The sequence below is a fragment of the Mobula hypostoma genome, chromosome 4 (genome assembly GCF_963921235.1).
Source record: "Mobula hypostoma chromosome 4, sMobHyp1.1, whole genome shotgun sequence".
In the NCBI taxonomy this organism is placed as follows: domain Eukaryota; kingdom Metazoa; phylum Chordata; class Chondrichthyes; order Myliobatiformes; family Myliobatidae; genus Mobula; species Mobula hypostoma.
In genome coordinates, this window is record NC_086100.1 from 193,102,730 (window position 1) to 193,118,587 (window position 15,858).

The 15,858-nt window shown below is 43.4% G+C and overlaps 1 protein-coding gene across 2 annotated transcripts in view; it reads left to right on the forward strand.

Moving 5' to 3' along the window:
* Positions 1-1,250: 1,250 nt before the first annotated feature.
* The window catches only part of aup1 (AUP1 lipid droplet regulating VLDL assembly factor), a 64,796-nt gene continuing 50,188 nt past the window's right edge, over positions 1,251-15,858 (forward strand). The window contains exons 1-2 of one of the 2 annotated variants that reach the window (XM_063047148.1): positions 1,251-1,481; positions 2,732-2,869. In XM_063047148.1, the coding sequence (XP_062903218.1) occupies positions 1,441-1,481; positions 2,732-2,869 (179 nt within the window). In that variant the 5' untranslated portion in view covers positions 1,251-1,440. The remainder of the gene's footprint in view (positions 1,482-2,731; positions 2,870-15,858) is intronic. The other variant, XM_063047149.1, reaches the window with a different exon arrangement.

Sequence of the window (15,858 nt, forward strand, 5' to 3'; positions counted from 1 at the left end):
CACAAGGACCACCTCAAGTGCTACTTTTCCTCCTGACACACAGCACGGTGGTGTAGCATAACACTCTAGAGTACCAGCAAACCAGGGTTCAATTCCAACCGCTGCCTGTAAGGAGTGTGTATGTTCTCCTCACGACCGCGTTGGTTTCCTCCCATGGCCCAATAACGTTGGTAGGGTAAAATTGGTCATTGTAAGTTGTCCCATGATTAGGCTAGGATCCGTGCAGCGTCAAAAAAAAATACATGCATAAATAACGTAAACACGAGGGAGTCTGCAGATGCTGGAGGTTCAAGCAACACACATCAAATTTGCTGGTGAACGCAGCAGGCCAGGCAGCATCTCTAGGAAGAGGTACAGTCGAAGTTTTGGGCCGGGTCTCGGCCCAAAACTTCGACTGTACCTCTTCCTAGAGATGCTGCCTGGCCTGCTGCGTTCACCAGCAAATTTGATGTGTGTTTCATGCATAAATAAATTACCATTTTGAGTCTTGAAAGTGAGCAATTCATTAACTTTATTTCTAGACAGATTTCCGATTTTATTCTACAGCATCACATCTCGGCAGGGCATTTTTTTTATCAATGGTAACATTTTATGTTAGAAATTTTTTTTTATCAATTCACAGTTTCATTCCTAATTATTCATTATGACACCTCCAATGCACAGGATTGCATAGGCTGCGAAAAGCTGCAGAGGGTTGTAGTCAGTTCCATCATGTTACACCATCCAGAACATCTTCGACAGGCGATGCCTCACGAAGGCGGGCGGCACCCTTCACCGAGGACCCTCACGGTCGGGGACATGCCCCGCTTCTTGTTGCTACCGTCTGGGAGGAGATACAGAAGCCTGAAAACGCAAGCTTCTTTCCCTCTGCATCAGATTTCTGAACGATCCGTGAACCCTATTCCGTTAGTTTTTACACCATTTATTCATGTTTGCAATTTATAGATTTTCATGCTTTTAACGCAGCTGAAAAACAGCAAATTGCACACGATTGCTAATAAACGGATTCCGATTCGGCCTGAAGTCTCCAGCGGTCAGGACCACGCATGCGCGCTGAATACCCCCAGGACCGGGGAATCTGAGGTCGTGTTGTGGGAGGGTTGTACGCGTGTGCCGCTAGCCTTGGCCGCGCAGCTTGCTGGGATTTGTAGTTAAAGGTTCTCTTAAACTATTTTGGAATGGGGTCTTTAGAACTACAGGTTCCGGTAGGCGCCGCGGTAGTGGCGTACGGCGCTTGCAACGCTTTTGCGAGGGGGCTGGGGATAACATGGCGGCGATGGTCGGGCTTGGGCTGCTCGGCCTGTGGTAGCGGGAGAGAGAGGGTCAGGATTTCCGCCTTCGGGGCGGCAGGGACTGGTTTCCCCCCTGAGGAGCTGAGAGCGCTGGGCTGTGGGTGGTGACGGTGGTTACCGCCGGCGTGGCGGAGAGCGGTTTGGGGACATGGAGACGCCGCGATTGGAGCAGCTCTTCGACTTTAGGAGGTGAGCACAACCGGATCCGGGGGTGGGGGGGTGGATGCGGAGAGGGACCAGGGACCGTGGGAGGGGGTGCGGAAGGGACTGGAGCCCCGTGGGAGGGACCCAAGGGGGCGATTGGGGAAGTGAGGGGGAGAGAGTGGGCTGGTTTGGAGGGTGGGTGTGGTGGGGTAGGGGTGGATCGAGGCAGGAGGTAGAAGGGGGTTAGGGTGGAGTGGTGTGGGATGCTAAAGGTTTAGAAAGGGGTGCCGTGCGGGGTGGAGGGAAGGGGACGTGGGATGGTGGATGGGGGATATGGATGGGGCCAGGAGGGTGATGCGGAGGGTGGGGGAGGGTAGCTGGTGGGCTGGAGTTAGGGTGGTGCGAGAGTGGGGTGAATGGATGGTGGAGTTGGCGGGAGAGAAGATGGGAATGGTATTACACACAATGCTGGAGGAACACAGGTCAAACAGCATCTATGGAGGGCAATAAACAGTTGACATTTCAGGTCGAGACCCTTCATCAGGACCAGAAAGGAAAGGGTTAAGGTTCCAGAATAAGAAGGTGGTGGGAGGGTAAGGAGGGCAAGCTGGAGCGAGTTTGGGTGAGCACATGGTTGAAGAGTTGAACAGCAGCAGAGATCATATAGTGGGAACAGTGAGAGAGGGTCATTCTGTCGAAGAGGGGATTTAAACTTCAGGGTAGGCATTCCTCGAAGAGACTTTGTAGTGGAGCAGCAAATCATAAACACGAGAGGTTCTGCAGATGCTGGAAATCCAGAGCAACACAAACAAAATGCTGGAGGAACTCAGCAGGTCGGGCAGCATCAGTGGAAATGAATAAACAGTCGACGTTTCAGGCCAAGACGCTTCATCGGGACTAGAAAGGAAGGGGAGCAATCCCAGAATAGGGAGATGGGGTTGAGGGGAAGGAAGACAAGCTAGTGTGAGTCTGGGTAAGCACATGGTTGAATAGTCAGTGGGCAGCACAGATCTGAGAGAGGGGTGGCAAGCGTGCTTTGACGTGGCTCAGACAAGTCTGAGGAAAAAGACGGCCTATGGATCCTGAATTCCCCAAAGTATGATTGCAAATGTGGCACTGCCTTTGAGTTGCTTAAAGTCTTTCAGGAAATGTTATGGAGTGCCTTCAACAGACATGGTTTTCACTAATTGCTCGAGCTGGAAAACCAGTGTCTTATTTCTAATTTCCAGATCCTAGGTTTATCTGCAAGGTTTGAAAAAAAACTCCTTGCCCACCTATTTCTTTTCAATTTTCAGGTTACCTACGGATGGTTTAATCCTGACCCTCCTGGTATTGTACGCTCCGTTCGGCATCTGTTTAATGCTTCTCAGGATATTTATTGGGATTCATGTGTTTTTAGTCAGCAGCGCCCTCCCTGATAACTTTTTGCGAAGGTAATTTTTTTTCCTCCCTTCTTGGTTAATAATATTTGGAGGCAGTTCCATTTCTTCTGCTTGCTAGTCGTCTGCTAAGTAATTCTCTGTCATCTGCCAGAAGTGCAAATGAGAAGTTCTTGCACTTTACTTGCAAACTATAATAGTATGTTTGTTGAAACTAGCATCAACTTCTAGTGTAGTGATTAGCGTGATGTTATTACAGCTCAGGGTGTCAGAATTCAGAGTTCAATCCTGGAGTCCTCTGTAAGGATTTTGTATGCTCTCCCCGTGGAAAGAGTAGCTTTCCTTTGGGTGCTCTGGTTTTCTCCCACAGTCCAAAGATGTAGCAGTTAGTAGGTTAATTGGTTATTGTAAGTTGTCCCGTGATTAGGCTAGGGTTAAATCGGAGGTTGCTGGCGGTGCAGCTTGAAGGGGCTGTTCCACGCTTTATATCTAAATAGAATAAAATAGATTAAACCTATCACCTCTAATGGGGAATAGGCTGCTGACAGCAGCTCGCCGGAGTCCTCTGTCCTGTGCCAGTCCTTCATGTCGTCCCCAGGTGCAGCCCATCTTCTTGCTGTGTCCTTCCTCTCCTAGCTGTGAGGTCTTTGCAGCTACTGTTGGCATTTCTGTAGGACTGTGTTTTTACGGGATGTGGTTACTGTCCCCATGTCCAACCCTTCTGCTTTCATATCTGGGCTTGGGATCATCCACAGTGGAGTTTGGCACTAGCAACAGTTCCATCAAAAGTTACCACCTCAGGGCTCTGGGAGATGAGAATTGTCCAAATACAAAAAAACAAAGATCTATTTGCTCGCAGAAAGACCTTTCACAGTTCTAGTAGCCAATGAACTCCTCAGTTTATCAGTTAAGTAACATTTATTTGGAGCAGTGGTATAAAGTTCTATAGCACAGAAACAGGCCCTTCAGCCCAATACATTCCTGCTGATGAAAGTGCCTTTCTGGGAAGTGCCAGCTGCCTGCTTTTGGCCCATATGCCTCTACACCAGGGGTTCCCAACCTGAGTCCATGGACCCCTAGGTTAATGTTAAGGGTCCATTGCATAAAAAGGGTTTGGAACCTGTGCTCCATGCCTTTCCTACCCATTAACCTGGTTGAAAATGTACCAGCCTCTACCACTTCCTACAGCAATTTATTCCATAAATCTACCGAACTCCATGTGGATAAAGGAGACTTCTAGGTCTCCTTTAAATGTTTCCCCTCACACCGTAAACCTATGCCCTTTAGTTTTTGACTTCTGTACCATGTGGGGGAAGAAAAGAATGACATTATCGATACCCTTCATGATTTTATAAACTTCTTAAGGTCACTGTCATTCTCTTATGCTCCAGAGAAAACAGGCCCAGCTGATCCAGTGTCTCCTTGCAAAGCAGGCCCTCCTGTCCAAGCAAAACCCGCGTCAAACTCTAATTCTCATATACAGTGGCATGCAAAAGTTTGGGCACCCCAGGTCAAAATTTCTGTTCCTGTGAATAGTTAAGTGAGTAGAAGATGAACTGATCTCCAAAAGTCATAAAGTTAAAGATGAAACATTCTTTTCAACATTTTAAGCGAGATTAGTGTATTATTTTTGTTTGTACAATTTTAGAGTGGGGGTAGAAAAGGAAAGGAGCACTCTGCAGAAGTTTGGGCACCCTAAGAGATTCAGGTGACTTTTACCAAGGTCTCAGACCTTAATTAGCTTGTTAAGGCTGTGGCTTGTTCACAGTCATCGCTAGAAAAGGCCAGGTGATGCAAATTTCAAAACTTTATAAATACCCTGACTCCTCAAACCTTGTCCCAACAATCAGACACGAGCTCCTCTAAGCAGCTGCCTACACTCTGGAGAAGGCTATAAGAAGATAGCAAAGTGTTTTCAGGTAGCCATCTCCTCATTTGGTAATGTAATTAAGAAATGGCAGTTAACAGGAATGTTGGAAGTTAAGTTGAGGTCTGGAAGACCAAGAAAACTTGCCGAGAGAACTGCTCATAGGATTGCTAGAAAGGCAAATCAAAACCCTGGTTTGACTGCAAAAGACCTTCAGGAAGATTTAGCAGACTCTGGAGTGGTGGTGCACTGTTCTACTGTGCAGCGACACCTGCACAAATATGACCTTCATGGAAGAGTCATCAGAAGAAAACCTTTCCTGCGTCCTCACCACAAAATTCAGCGTCAGAAACTTGCAAAGGAACATCTAAACAAGCCTGATGCATTTTGGAAACAAGTCCTGTGGACTGATGAAGTTAAAATAGAACTGTTTGGCGGCAATAAGCAAAGGTATGATTGGAGAAAAAAGGGTGCAGAATTTCATGAAAAGAACACCTCTCCAACTGTTAAGCACGGGGGTGGATCGACCATGCTTTAGACTTGTGTTGCAGCCCGTGGTATGGGGAACATTTCACTGGTAGAGGGAAGAATGAATTCAATTAAATACCAGCAGATTCTGGAAGCAAACATCACACCACCTTAAAATAAAAGCTGAAGATGAAAAGAGAATGGCTTCTACAACAGGATAATGATCCTAAACATACCTCAAAATCCATAATGGACTACCTCAAGAGGTGCAAGCTGAAGGTTTTGCCATGGCCCTCACAATCCCCCGACCTAAACATCATCGAGAATCTGTGGATAGACCTCAAAAGAGCAGTGCATGCAAGATGGCTCAAGTATCTCCCAGAACTAGAAGCCTTTTGCAAGGAAGAATGGGCGAAAATCCCCCAAACAAGAATTGAAAGTCTCTTAGCTGGCTACAGAAAGCGTTTACAAGCTGTGATACTTGCCAAAGGGGGTGTTACTAAGTACTGACCATGCAGGGTGCCCAAACTTTTGCTTCAGGCCCTTTTCCTTTTTTGTTATTTTGAAACTGTAAAAGATGGAAATAAAAAAGTAATCTTGCTTAAAATGTTAAAGAAATGTGTCATCTTTAACTTTATGCTTTTTGGAATTCAGTTCATCTTTTACTCGCTTAGCTATTCACAGTAACAGAAATTTTGATCGGGGTGCCCAAACTTTTGCATGCCACTGTACCTTAGTCCTATCTTTCTGATGGTATGGCGACCAAAACTGCAATCAGTATTTCATTTGTGGTCCCTACAGCTGTAATTTGAACTCCCAGTGCAGAATGGTGCTTTTAGAGCTCTGTGCTATCATTTCCAGTACCACGGAGCGTCATTTTAAGGTGATTGGAGGGAAATATAGGGTGGTGTCAGAGGGAAGTTACTTTTAACAGAGAGTGGTGGGTGCTTGTAATGCTTTGCCAGGGTGGTGATAGAAGTAGATACATTAGAGCAGGGATTCCCAACCATTTTTTTATGCCCCGAGTCACTACCATTAACTGAGAGGTCCGTGAACCCCAGGTTGGGGGTCCTCTGTATTAGAGACATTAAAGAAATTCTTAGGCACATGGAAGATGGAAAACTGGAGGGTTACATGGGAGAGGCGGGTTTGATTGATTTTGGAGTAGGTTACGAGGTCGGCATAACAGCGTGGGCCAAAGAGCCTTTTGGTGTGCTTGAAGTTATCTTCGTGAACATTCTTTTTAATTAGCTACTTTCTTATGTGAAAATTATATATTAAAATAAATTGGCTGGGCTTATCTTTATTGCTTAGTCACTATTATCAATATTTACTGTTCTGACAATATCTGTTGTTTGTTTTGCATCTTTGCTGTGTGCAAACCAAGTAACATATTTCCCTAATTTGTAATTGTTTGGGTCACTGTTATTAGAAACCACAGAACTGCAAGTTCTTAATTCTATTAAAGGTGGAAGTCTGAGCTACCCTCAGTGCTCTTCTGGCTAGAGTAAACGAAAGTATCTGATTATTAGAGGAAATGGAGATCACTGGCAAGTTGCAGAAGTTGAAATGTACGTGTCAGTCATATGTACGTCTGCGTCTTTTTTTAAACATGCTGCAGGACCTGTGATATATTCACAGCTGCATCTATAAGCTTTCCTTTCCCCGCCATTTCATCTATCCTTCCCTTACTGCCTGCAGCTGCAGGAACTTGGCAGCCACTCAAGCCTACCCTGGGGTAATAAGATTGTGCCTGATCCAGTGTAGGACTCCACACCCATTTTTTCTCTCACTTCCTTTCTTTTCAAATCTTTTTATTATTATTATTATCCAAAATTAACGTGAGTACATTGATACAATGTCTCAAGAAAAAAAACATTATTTTAAAGATTGAAAAAATTTTGGTGATTTAAAAAAAACAAGAAAAAGTGGGAGGAAAAAACCCATTAGGTGTTCGACCCTGGAGCCATGCGTCATATAAAAAGCTTTTAAAGATAAACATCAAACCGCCAACAAGAAAAAAAAGTACCAAAAATTTACAATTAGATCGTGGAAGAAATCTATCAATTAACTCAAATGATAATAACGAGCAAATGAACCCCATCTTTTCTCAAAATCAAACATAGATTCAAAGGTTCGACTTCTAATTTTCTACAAACTAAGACACAGCACCACTTGAGAGAACCATTGTGACAAAGTGGGAGCCGATGTATCCTTCCACTTCAACAAAATGGCCCACCCAGCTATCAATGTAACAAATGCAATAACATGTTGGTCAGACACAGAGATACCGCGGATATTTTGAGGAATTATTCCAAAAAGCGCAGTTAATTTGTTAGGTTGTAAATCAATTTTAAATGCTTTAGAAATTGTTGAAAAAACTGACTTCCAGAACTGTTCCAGTATAGAACAAGACCAAAACATGTGTGTCAGTGTAGCTGTCTCACTTCCAATAAGCCTGATTCCATTGAATATCTTAAGTATATTTAATGGCTTTTTGCACAGCTCCTCCTTCATTCTTCTCATCTCTACCCTAATGGGCTTAATTCTGAAACTGCCCTTTGTTCCAGATATCTCCATAATATGAATGGTACAGTGACATAGCAGGAAGTGTAACACTATTACAGTGCTAGTGTCCAGGGTTTAATTCCTGCTGCTGTCTGTAAGGAGTTTGTATAGTACAAAGATATACAGGTTAGTAGGCTAATTGATAATGCAGGTGTAATTGGTCAGCAAAGGCTTGTTGGGTTGGAGGGGCCCGTTACTGTGCTATAACTAGATAAGTAAAAAAAATGCAAACATCCTTTCAGCTTCCACCATATTAAAATATGAAATTAGGACAAAGAGCAAGCTATTCCACTTTTCAAGCTCAGCCTGCCTGAAGAGATGTGTATCATAGATACAGGTCTTTCCAATCACCACGTCCATGCTGACCATTTTGCCCAATTCCATTAGGTTAGTCTTTTACGCCTTGCCCATTTAAATGCTTCTCTAGACGTCGCGATTGTATCTGATTCCACCACCTCTGGCAGTGTCCCAGATATCTACCAACGTGTATGTGTGTATGTGTATATATAAAACTTCTCACATACATCTTGAAAAGATACCCTCTTTAGTTTTGATTACCTTATCATAGCAAAATGTTCTAATTATCTGTGCCTCTATAATTTTTATAAACCCTGAACGAGGTTGAAGATCGACATTGTCTTGTTCACACTAGAGGTAACAAACCCGTCCTGTCTAATCTCTCCCCATAACCAATCCTCCTTTGCGGGCAATATCCTAGTACATCTCTGCACTCTGTCCAGTGTGACCACAACCTTCATACAGTGTAGCGACTAGAACAGCTCACAGTAATTTTAAGTTTAACCATTGAAGTTGCAACGTAATATCCTATTGTTTATTCAAAATGATTATGGCAGATCTGTCAGAGGCCTCATTTTCTATGCCATTTTCCCATTGCACTCACTTCCTTGATCATTAAAAATGATCATTTAAAATGGTCATTTACTTATAAGTGCACCCGATGGAGCCTCTGCAACCCTGTAAGGTAGACAGTTCCAGTGATACACTAGTATGTTTTACAAACTCACAGAATCTTACTTCAATACAATCACCTGTGATTGTGCTATATTTCAATGAGTACAAATCTAACCCGATCAGCCTTGTCTTCATATGTCAGCCCCTTAATCTACTTTTCTGTATTTATACTCTATAACCTTGTGATAAAGGTCAGTATTAGCCTTCCTAATTACTTTGTACTCCTGTGTGCCTACCCCTTGTGTTTTATTGAGTCGTAGATCTCTTTATTGTGGTCATTGTAACCTTAGTCCATTTAAATAATTTTGTTCTTTCATTCTTCTTTCCAGAAAGGACAACTTTGCATGTTCCCTTGATTATTCGCTTGCCCACTCATAGAGTCATAGCATGCTACAGCACAGAAATGGGCCCTTTGGCCCATCTAGTCCATGCCAAACCATTAATCTGTCTAGTCCCATCGACCTGCGCCCGGTCCATACCTTTTTCATCCATGTACCTAACCATGGACCTGCTGAGTTCCTCCAGTGCGTTGTGAGGGTTACCGAACCAAATTTCTCTTAAATGTTGAAATCGACTCCGCATCCGCCACTTGTGCTAGGAACTCGTTCCACTCTTTCGCCACCCTTTGAGCGAAGAAGTTCCCTTAAACTTTCCATCTTTCACTCTTAGCCCATGATTTCTAGATGTAGTCTCACCTAACCTCAGTTGAAAAAGACTGCTTGCATTTACTCTATCTATACCTCTGAGAATTTTGTATACCTCTCTTCAGTCTCCCCTCATTCTTCCATGTTCTAGGGACTGAAGTCCTACCCTATTCAGCCTTTCCCTGTAACTCAGGTCTCAAGTTCCGGCAATATCCTTGTAAATTTTCTTTGTATTCTTTCAATCTATTTGCATCTTTTGTATCGGTAGGTGACCAAAACTGTACACGATACTCCTAATTAGGTCTCACCAATGTCTTATATAATTTCAACATAGCATCCCAAGTGTAACTCTTCACAATTGTCTACATTAAATTCCACCTGTCGCTTTTCAGCCCATTTTTCCATCTGGTCCAGATGCTGCAGCAAGCTTTGATAGCGTTTCTCGCTGTCAATCTTGGTGTCATCTGCAAATTTGCTAGTCCAGTTAACTACATTATCATTGAGATCATTGATATAGATGACAAACTGCAATGGATCCAGCACTAATCCCTGCAGCACACCACTAGTTACAGGCCTTCAGTTAGAGAGACAACTATCTATTACCACTCTGGCTTTTCCCATGAAGCAAATGTCAAATCCAATTTACCACTTCATCCTGAATGCCAAGTGATTGAACCTTCCTGACCACCCCTCCTTGTGGGACCTTATCAAAGGCCTTGCTAAAGGCCATGTAGATGACATCCACTGCCTTGCCTTCCATCAACTTTCCTGGTAACTTGTTGAAAATCTCTATAAGATTGTTTAAACGCAGCTTACTACACACAAAGCCATGTGACTATCTCTAATCAGTCCCGGTCTATCCAAATACTCCTGTCTCTGATTCTTGAGAATATCTTTCAATAACTGGTCTCAGACCCACTGGCCGATATTTTTCTGGTTTATTCTTAGAGTCTTTCTTAAACAAGGGAACAACATTAGCATCCCACCTGTGGCTAAGGAAATTCTAAATATCCTCGGAATTGTGTGCTCTATAGTTTTGTAATTATCTGTTTTTTCCTGTTTGGAGTGAAGTAGGATGAGAGGTGATTGGACAGTTGTATAAGATAAGAAGCATAGACAGAGTGGATGCCAAAGAGACTTTTTCCGCTGCGTGAATATTGCTTATAGGAAGTGGCATAATTTTGTGTTGGCCTACTTTAGTCAGGGGATTGAGTTCAAGAGCTTGAGATAATATCGCAGCTCTGTAAAACCTTGTGTAATGCTCAGCTATATTGGCTCGTATATATCTAGGGGAAACCCCGTCTGCCGGCCCGCCTGGTCTCCCGGTTGTGTCGGTTGCTGTACAACTGTCACCGAATTCAGCTTCAAACATCAATCATCAGCCAGCACACACTGTACATTTTACCAGTTACACTTTATAGATATTACTACATCTATGAGATTAATCTAAGTTCAATACAAAAAACAGGAATGGAAAAGGTGCCAGACTTATCAAAGTTCAATTTCTTTGTGCACATGTTGGAGCTCGGGAACCTCTTCGGGACCACTCTGACCCCGTCGACTCGCGGCTCGGGACCACCCAGAGTGATCATTCTGAGCTTTCCCCGCATGTCCGTCATCCTCACGGTCTCTCCTCCGACTCCTCGCCAAAAGCTCCCGGTCATGAGACAGCGTATCGCCCCAAGAAAGAATAACATGGACACCCATTGGCTGATAGTACACCTGCTATCTGTTGTAACCCAAGCAAATTGCTAGCTAGAGACTTTCTCAGCATTTAACATAACATAGAAGCCATTTTAATTCACATACGCCGCAGTTTAAAAGGTTAACATAACAAAGAAGCCATTTTAATTTTAACATAACAAAGAAGAAACTCCGTACACCTGCTTAGACAACAGTTGGAATATCGTCTTCAGTCCTGTTTCCCTCATTATAGAAAGGATATGGAAGCTTTGGAGAGGGTGCGGAGGAGGTTTACCTGGATGCTGCATGGATTAGGAGGCATGTCTTATGAGGATAGGTTGAGCAAGATGAGGCTTTTCTTCTTTAGAATGAAGGAGGGTTAGAGGCAGACAAGATAAGAGGCATAGAAGGAGTGGACAGCAATAGACCTTCCTGGGGTAGAAATAGTTAATATGTGGCAGCATAATTTTGAGGTGATTTGAGGGAAGTATATGGGACTGTCAAAGATAAGGTTTTTTTTAACACAGTGTTGGGTGCATGGAATGTGCAGCCAGGGGTGGTGGTAGAGGCAGATACATTAGGGACATTTAAGAAACCCTTAGATAGGCACATGGATGATAGAAAAATGGAGGATTATGAAGTAGGGAAGGCTTAGATTGATCTTTGTAGGTTAAAAGGTCAGTACAACACTGGGCTGAAGGATTTTTAATGTGTTATATGTTTATATAAATACATACTACGTTTGTAAGGATAATTATCAGAGTAAGAAATGGATGTGTTGGAGATGCAGAGGAATGGGATGTAGTTGGATGGCACACATTCCTCATTATCCCCTATCTTCAGCAATAACCCAAACAGGCTGAAAGCAGAACAGAATGCTCTTAGAGAACTGCTAAATGAAATACCTACAGCATAATGGTAAAGATATGAACTAGGGCATTTCAGCAGAATATGGTGTTAGAGTTACAGAGAAAGTGCAGTGCAGGCAGATAGTAAAGTTCAAGGCTGTAATGAGCTGTATTGTGAATTCCAGAATCCACCTTGACGTACAAGGGGATCATTCACTAGTCTTACAACAGCGGGGTAGAAGCTATCCTTGAGGTGGTAGTCTGTGCTTCCAGGCTTTTGTTATCTTCTGCCTAATGGGAGAGGGAGGAGAGAAAGTCTGGGATCAGTATGGGGTCCTTGATCATGTTGGATGATTTTCTGAGGTAGCAGTGTAAACAGTCCTTGGGGAGGAGGATGGTTTGTGATGTGCTGAGCTGTGTCTGCAACTGCAGTTTCTTGTGAATGAACTCCAATAATCACTTGTGACTTTAGCTCTGGATTAGCAGATTTGATGGACTGTGGATGTTTATTTAGTGTGGGCACGTGGCCAAGTGGTTAAGGCATTGGACTAGCTACCTGAAGGTCGTGAGTTCAAGCCGCAGCCGAGGCAACGTGTTGTGTCCTTGAGCAAGGCACTTAATCACACATTGCTCTGCGACGACACTGGTGCCAAGCTGTATGGGTCCTAATGCTCTTCCCTTGGACAACATTGGTGTCATGGAGAGGGGAGATTTGCAGCATGGGCAACTGCTGGTGTTCCTTACAACCTTGCCCAGGCCTGTGCCCTGGAGAGTGAAGACTTCCCAGGTGCAGATCCATGGTCTCGCAAGACTAACGGATGCCTTTAAAAGGATGTTTATTTATAATTCAACACCTTAAATTTCTTCTCAGATGTTGCAGATGATAAATTTCCCACTGCACCTCTTAAGTTTAGAGGGAACATGGGGAAACAGGACATTAACACAAGCAATTCTGCAGATGCTGGCAATCCAGAGTAACAGACAGCCACATAATGCTGGAGGATCTCAGCAGAATAGAAATAGAGTTCTACATTTTGTGCCGAGACCATCCATAGATGCTGCTAAGTTCCTCCTGCATTTGTGTGTGAAACAGGGCAAGGCCATTGATCTGTTTTTTTAAAAAAAAAATAGGGGAAATGGTTCCCTGGTCAGTTTTAATAATCTGGGAACTAGGACTTTGTTGAGTCTGAAAGGAGTGCAGGAACTGGGGCCCAGTGAGCCAGAAGGAACTGGCAGACAATACTCAGTGAACTATTGGAATTTGGTTGGATTGGGGATTAGTGGAATTTAACTCTAAAATGAATTTCTTGTCAACAAACTGAAGTTGAAATCCTGCCACAGTGGGATTTTTTTCCCTCTTGGGGTCCATTGGTATTAGGTCATTTATTAATCCTGTATCATTACATAATACTAGATCTAAAATAGCCTCCTTGCCAATTGGCTCCTTATTGCGTCGCTCTGAGAAACTATCCCAATACATTCTATGCTCATGAGAGATGTTACTAGATAAGGAAATAAGTACTTAAAATATGAACAGTAAAAATAATTTGCAATACGAAGCCTTAATGCTTCTGACTGTCATTTGCATAAGGGTGATGGCTTTGAGTCTACTGGATGGGTGTTGTTTCACTTTTTTTTTGCTGTTGCTAGCTTATAGTAGGGTTTGTGTTCTTAAATCACTTTAGGGAAGCTGTAGTGAAATCTTTTTTCAAACTGCCCCTTACCCCAAATGACTAGAACAGTAATCCTGAAGTAGAGCTGGTCAGCTTGGCAGAATCTCACAAACTGTGATAAGATGAGAGAGCCAGGAGGAATTGGCCTTTTAATTGTCTATGAGGCATTTTAGACCATAAGACATAGGAGCAGAATTAGGCCATTTGGTCCATCGAGTCTGTTCCACCATTCAATCACGACTGATCCTTTTTTCCTCTGTCTCCTCCTCAACCCCAGTTCTGGCCTTCTCCCTGTAACCTTTGATGCCATGTCCAATCAAGAACCTGTCAATCTCTGCCTTAAGTATGCCCAATGACCTGGCCTCCACAGCTGCACGTGGCAACAAATTCCACTAATTTACCACCCTATTTTCTATTAAATTTCTTACACGTGGTTAAAGTGCTTTCTTGGAACCATGTGCACAGCTCATTCATTTTCATTGGTCCAACTGCAGGTTTCTTCCTGTTGGTTTCATTTATCCCCAAGAAATGAGCATAGCTTCTGATTATAAATGCCAGAGATTATGCAGAAGCTAGAAATCTAGAGTAACAGGCACAAAGTGCTGGAGGAGCTCATTTTGAGAGGACTAAAATATAAAAACAAGGATATAATACTGAGGTTTTCAGAGGCACTGGTGAGGCCTCACTTGGAGTATGTGAGCAGTTTTGGGTGCGTTATTCAAGAAAAAAATGTGCTGACATTTGAGAGGGTTCAAAGGAGGTCCATGAAAATGATTCCTGGAATGAAAGACTTATCATATGAGGAGCATTTGATGTCCTTGGGCCTGTACTCGCTGGAATTTAGAATGACGGGGGATCTCATTGAAACCTATTGAATGATTCAGATCAGGGGTTCTGAACCTTTTTTTTGCCGTGGACCAACACGTGGACCCCAGGCTGGGAACCCTGGTGAATGTGGAGAGGCTGTTTCCTATAGTGGTGGAGTCTAGGACCAGAGGGCACAACCTTAGAATAGAGAGTTGTCCATTAAGAATGGAGTTGAGGAGGAATTTGTTTTGCCAGTGGATAGTGAATCTGGACTTCATTGCCACAGACGGCTGTGGAGGCAGAGTCATTGGGTATATTTAAAGTGGAGGTTGATAGGTTCTTGATTAGTAAGGGTGTCAAAGGTTACAGGAAGAAGGCGGGAATATGGTATTGGGAGGGAAAATGAATTGGTAATAATTGAATGGTGGAGCAGACCCAATGGGCTAAATGGCCTAATTTATGTGGACTGCTTCATTACCTGGTGGTGCTGTACACTGTCTAGTCATCACCGAACACCCGTACTTCTGGTATTACAACTGAAGGAAGAACGTTAATGAAGCAGCTGATATTAGTTGGACTTGGGACTCTTCGGTGAAGAGCTGTTACAGTGATAATTTGTGATGAGACGATTGACCTCCAACCACCACCATCTTCCTTTGATTCCTATGATTCCAACCAGTTGGGGGGGGGGCTTTCTTCCCGATTCCCTTTAACTCCAGTTTATCCAAGGCTCCCTGTTGCCTTGATATCAGGGGCAGTTAGTTAACTTCACCTCAGGAGTTCAGTTCTGTGTCCATGTTGGGACCAAAACTATAAGGAGGTCAGAATCCAAGTGACTGACAGGACCCAAACGAGCCTCTGTGAGCAGCTTATTAGGCAAGTGGTGCTTGATAGCACTTTTGGTAATCCATTCTGTCACTTTTCTGATGATCGAGAGTGCAATGGGATACTAATAAGTTAAGTCAGATTTGTTCTGCTTGTGGACAAGTGGGCATTTCTCCCTGCTGTTGGGTAGATGCCACTGATGTAGGCTTACCGGGAGAGCTTGGCCAAGAGTACAGCAAGTTCTGAGGCACAAGTCTTCAGTACTACTACTGTAATGTTGTCAGGCCCATAATTACTCATGACGTGTCAATTATTCTGACTGCATTCTGTGCTATGGAGGTGAAAGAACTGAAACTGAAAATTTTTAATATATTTTGGTGCTGTTTTACCAACTATTGAAGATTTTCAATAGCTGTACTTTACTCCTTGGCACTGTACAAGCTTGTTTTCTCCAGCTCTGACTTGCTCAGATCTGCAATTTGGTCAGCATAGTCAAGCTGAGCCGAAGTTTCTCCACTGTGTAACTGGCTCTGACTTGCGATGCACCAAGCCTCATTATGAGGGGTATAGGCTTTTTCCACTGAGGTTTCATGAGATTAGAACTAGAGGTCATGGGTTAAGGGTAGATTCTATTGTATTTTATTCTGTAGGTGTCTGCTCTGATAATTTACTTTGAACATCTTGAAAG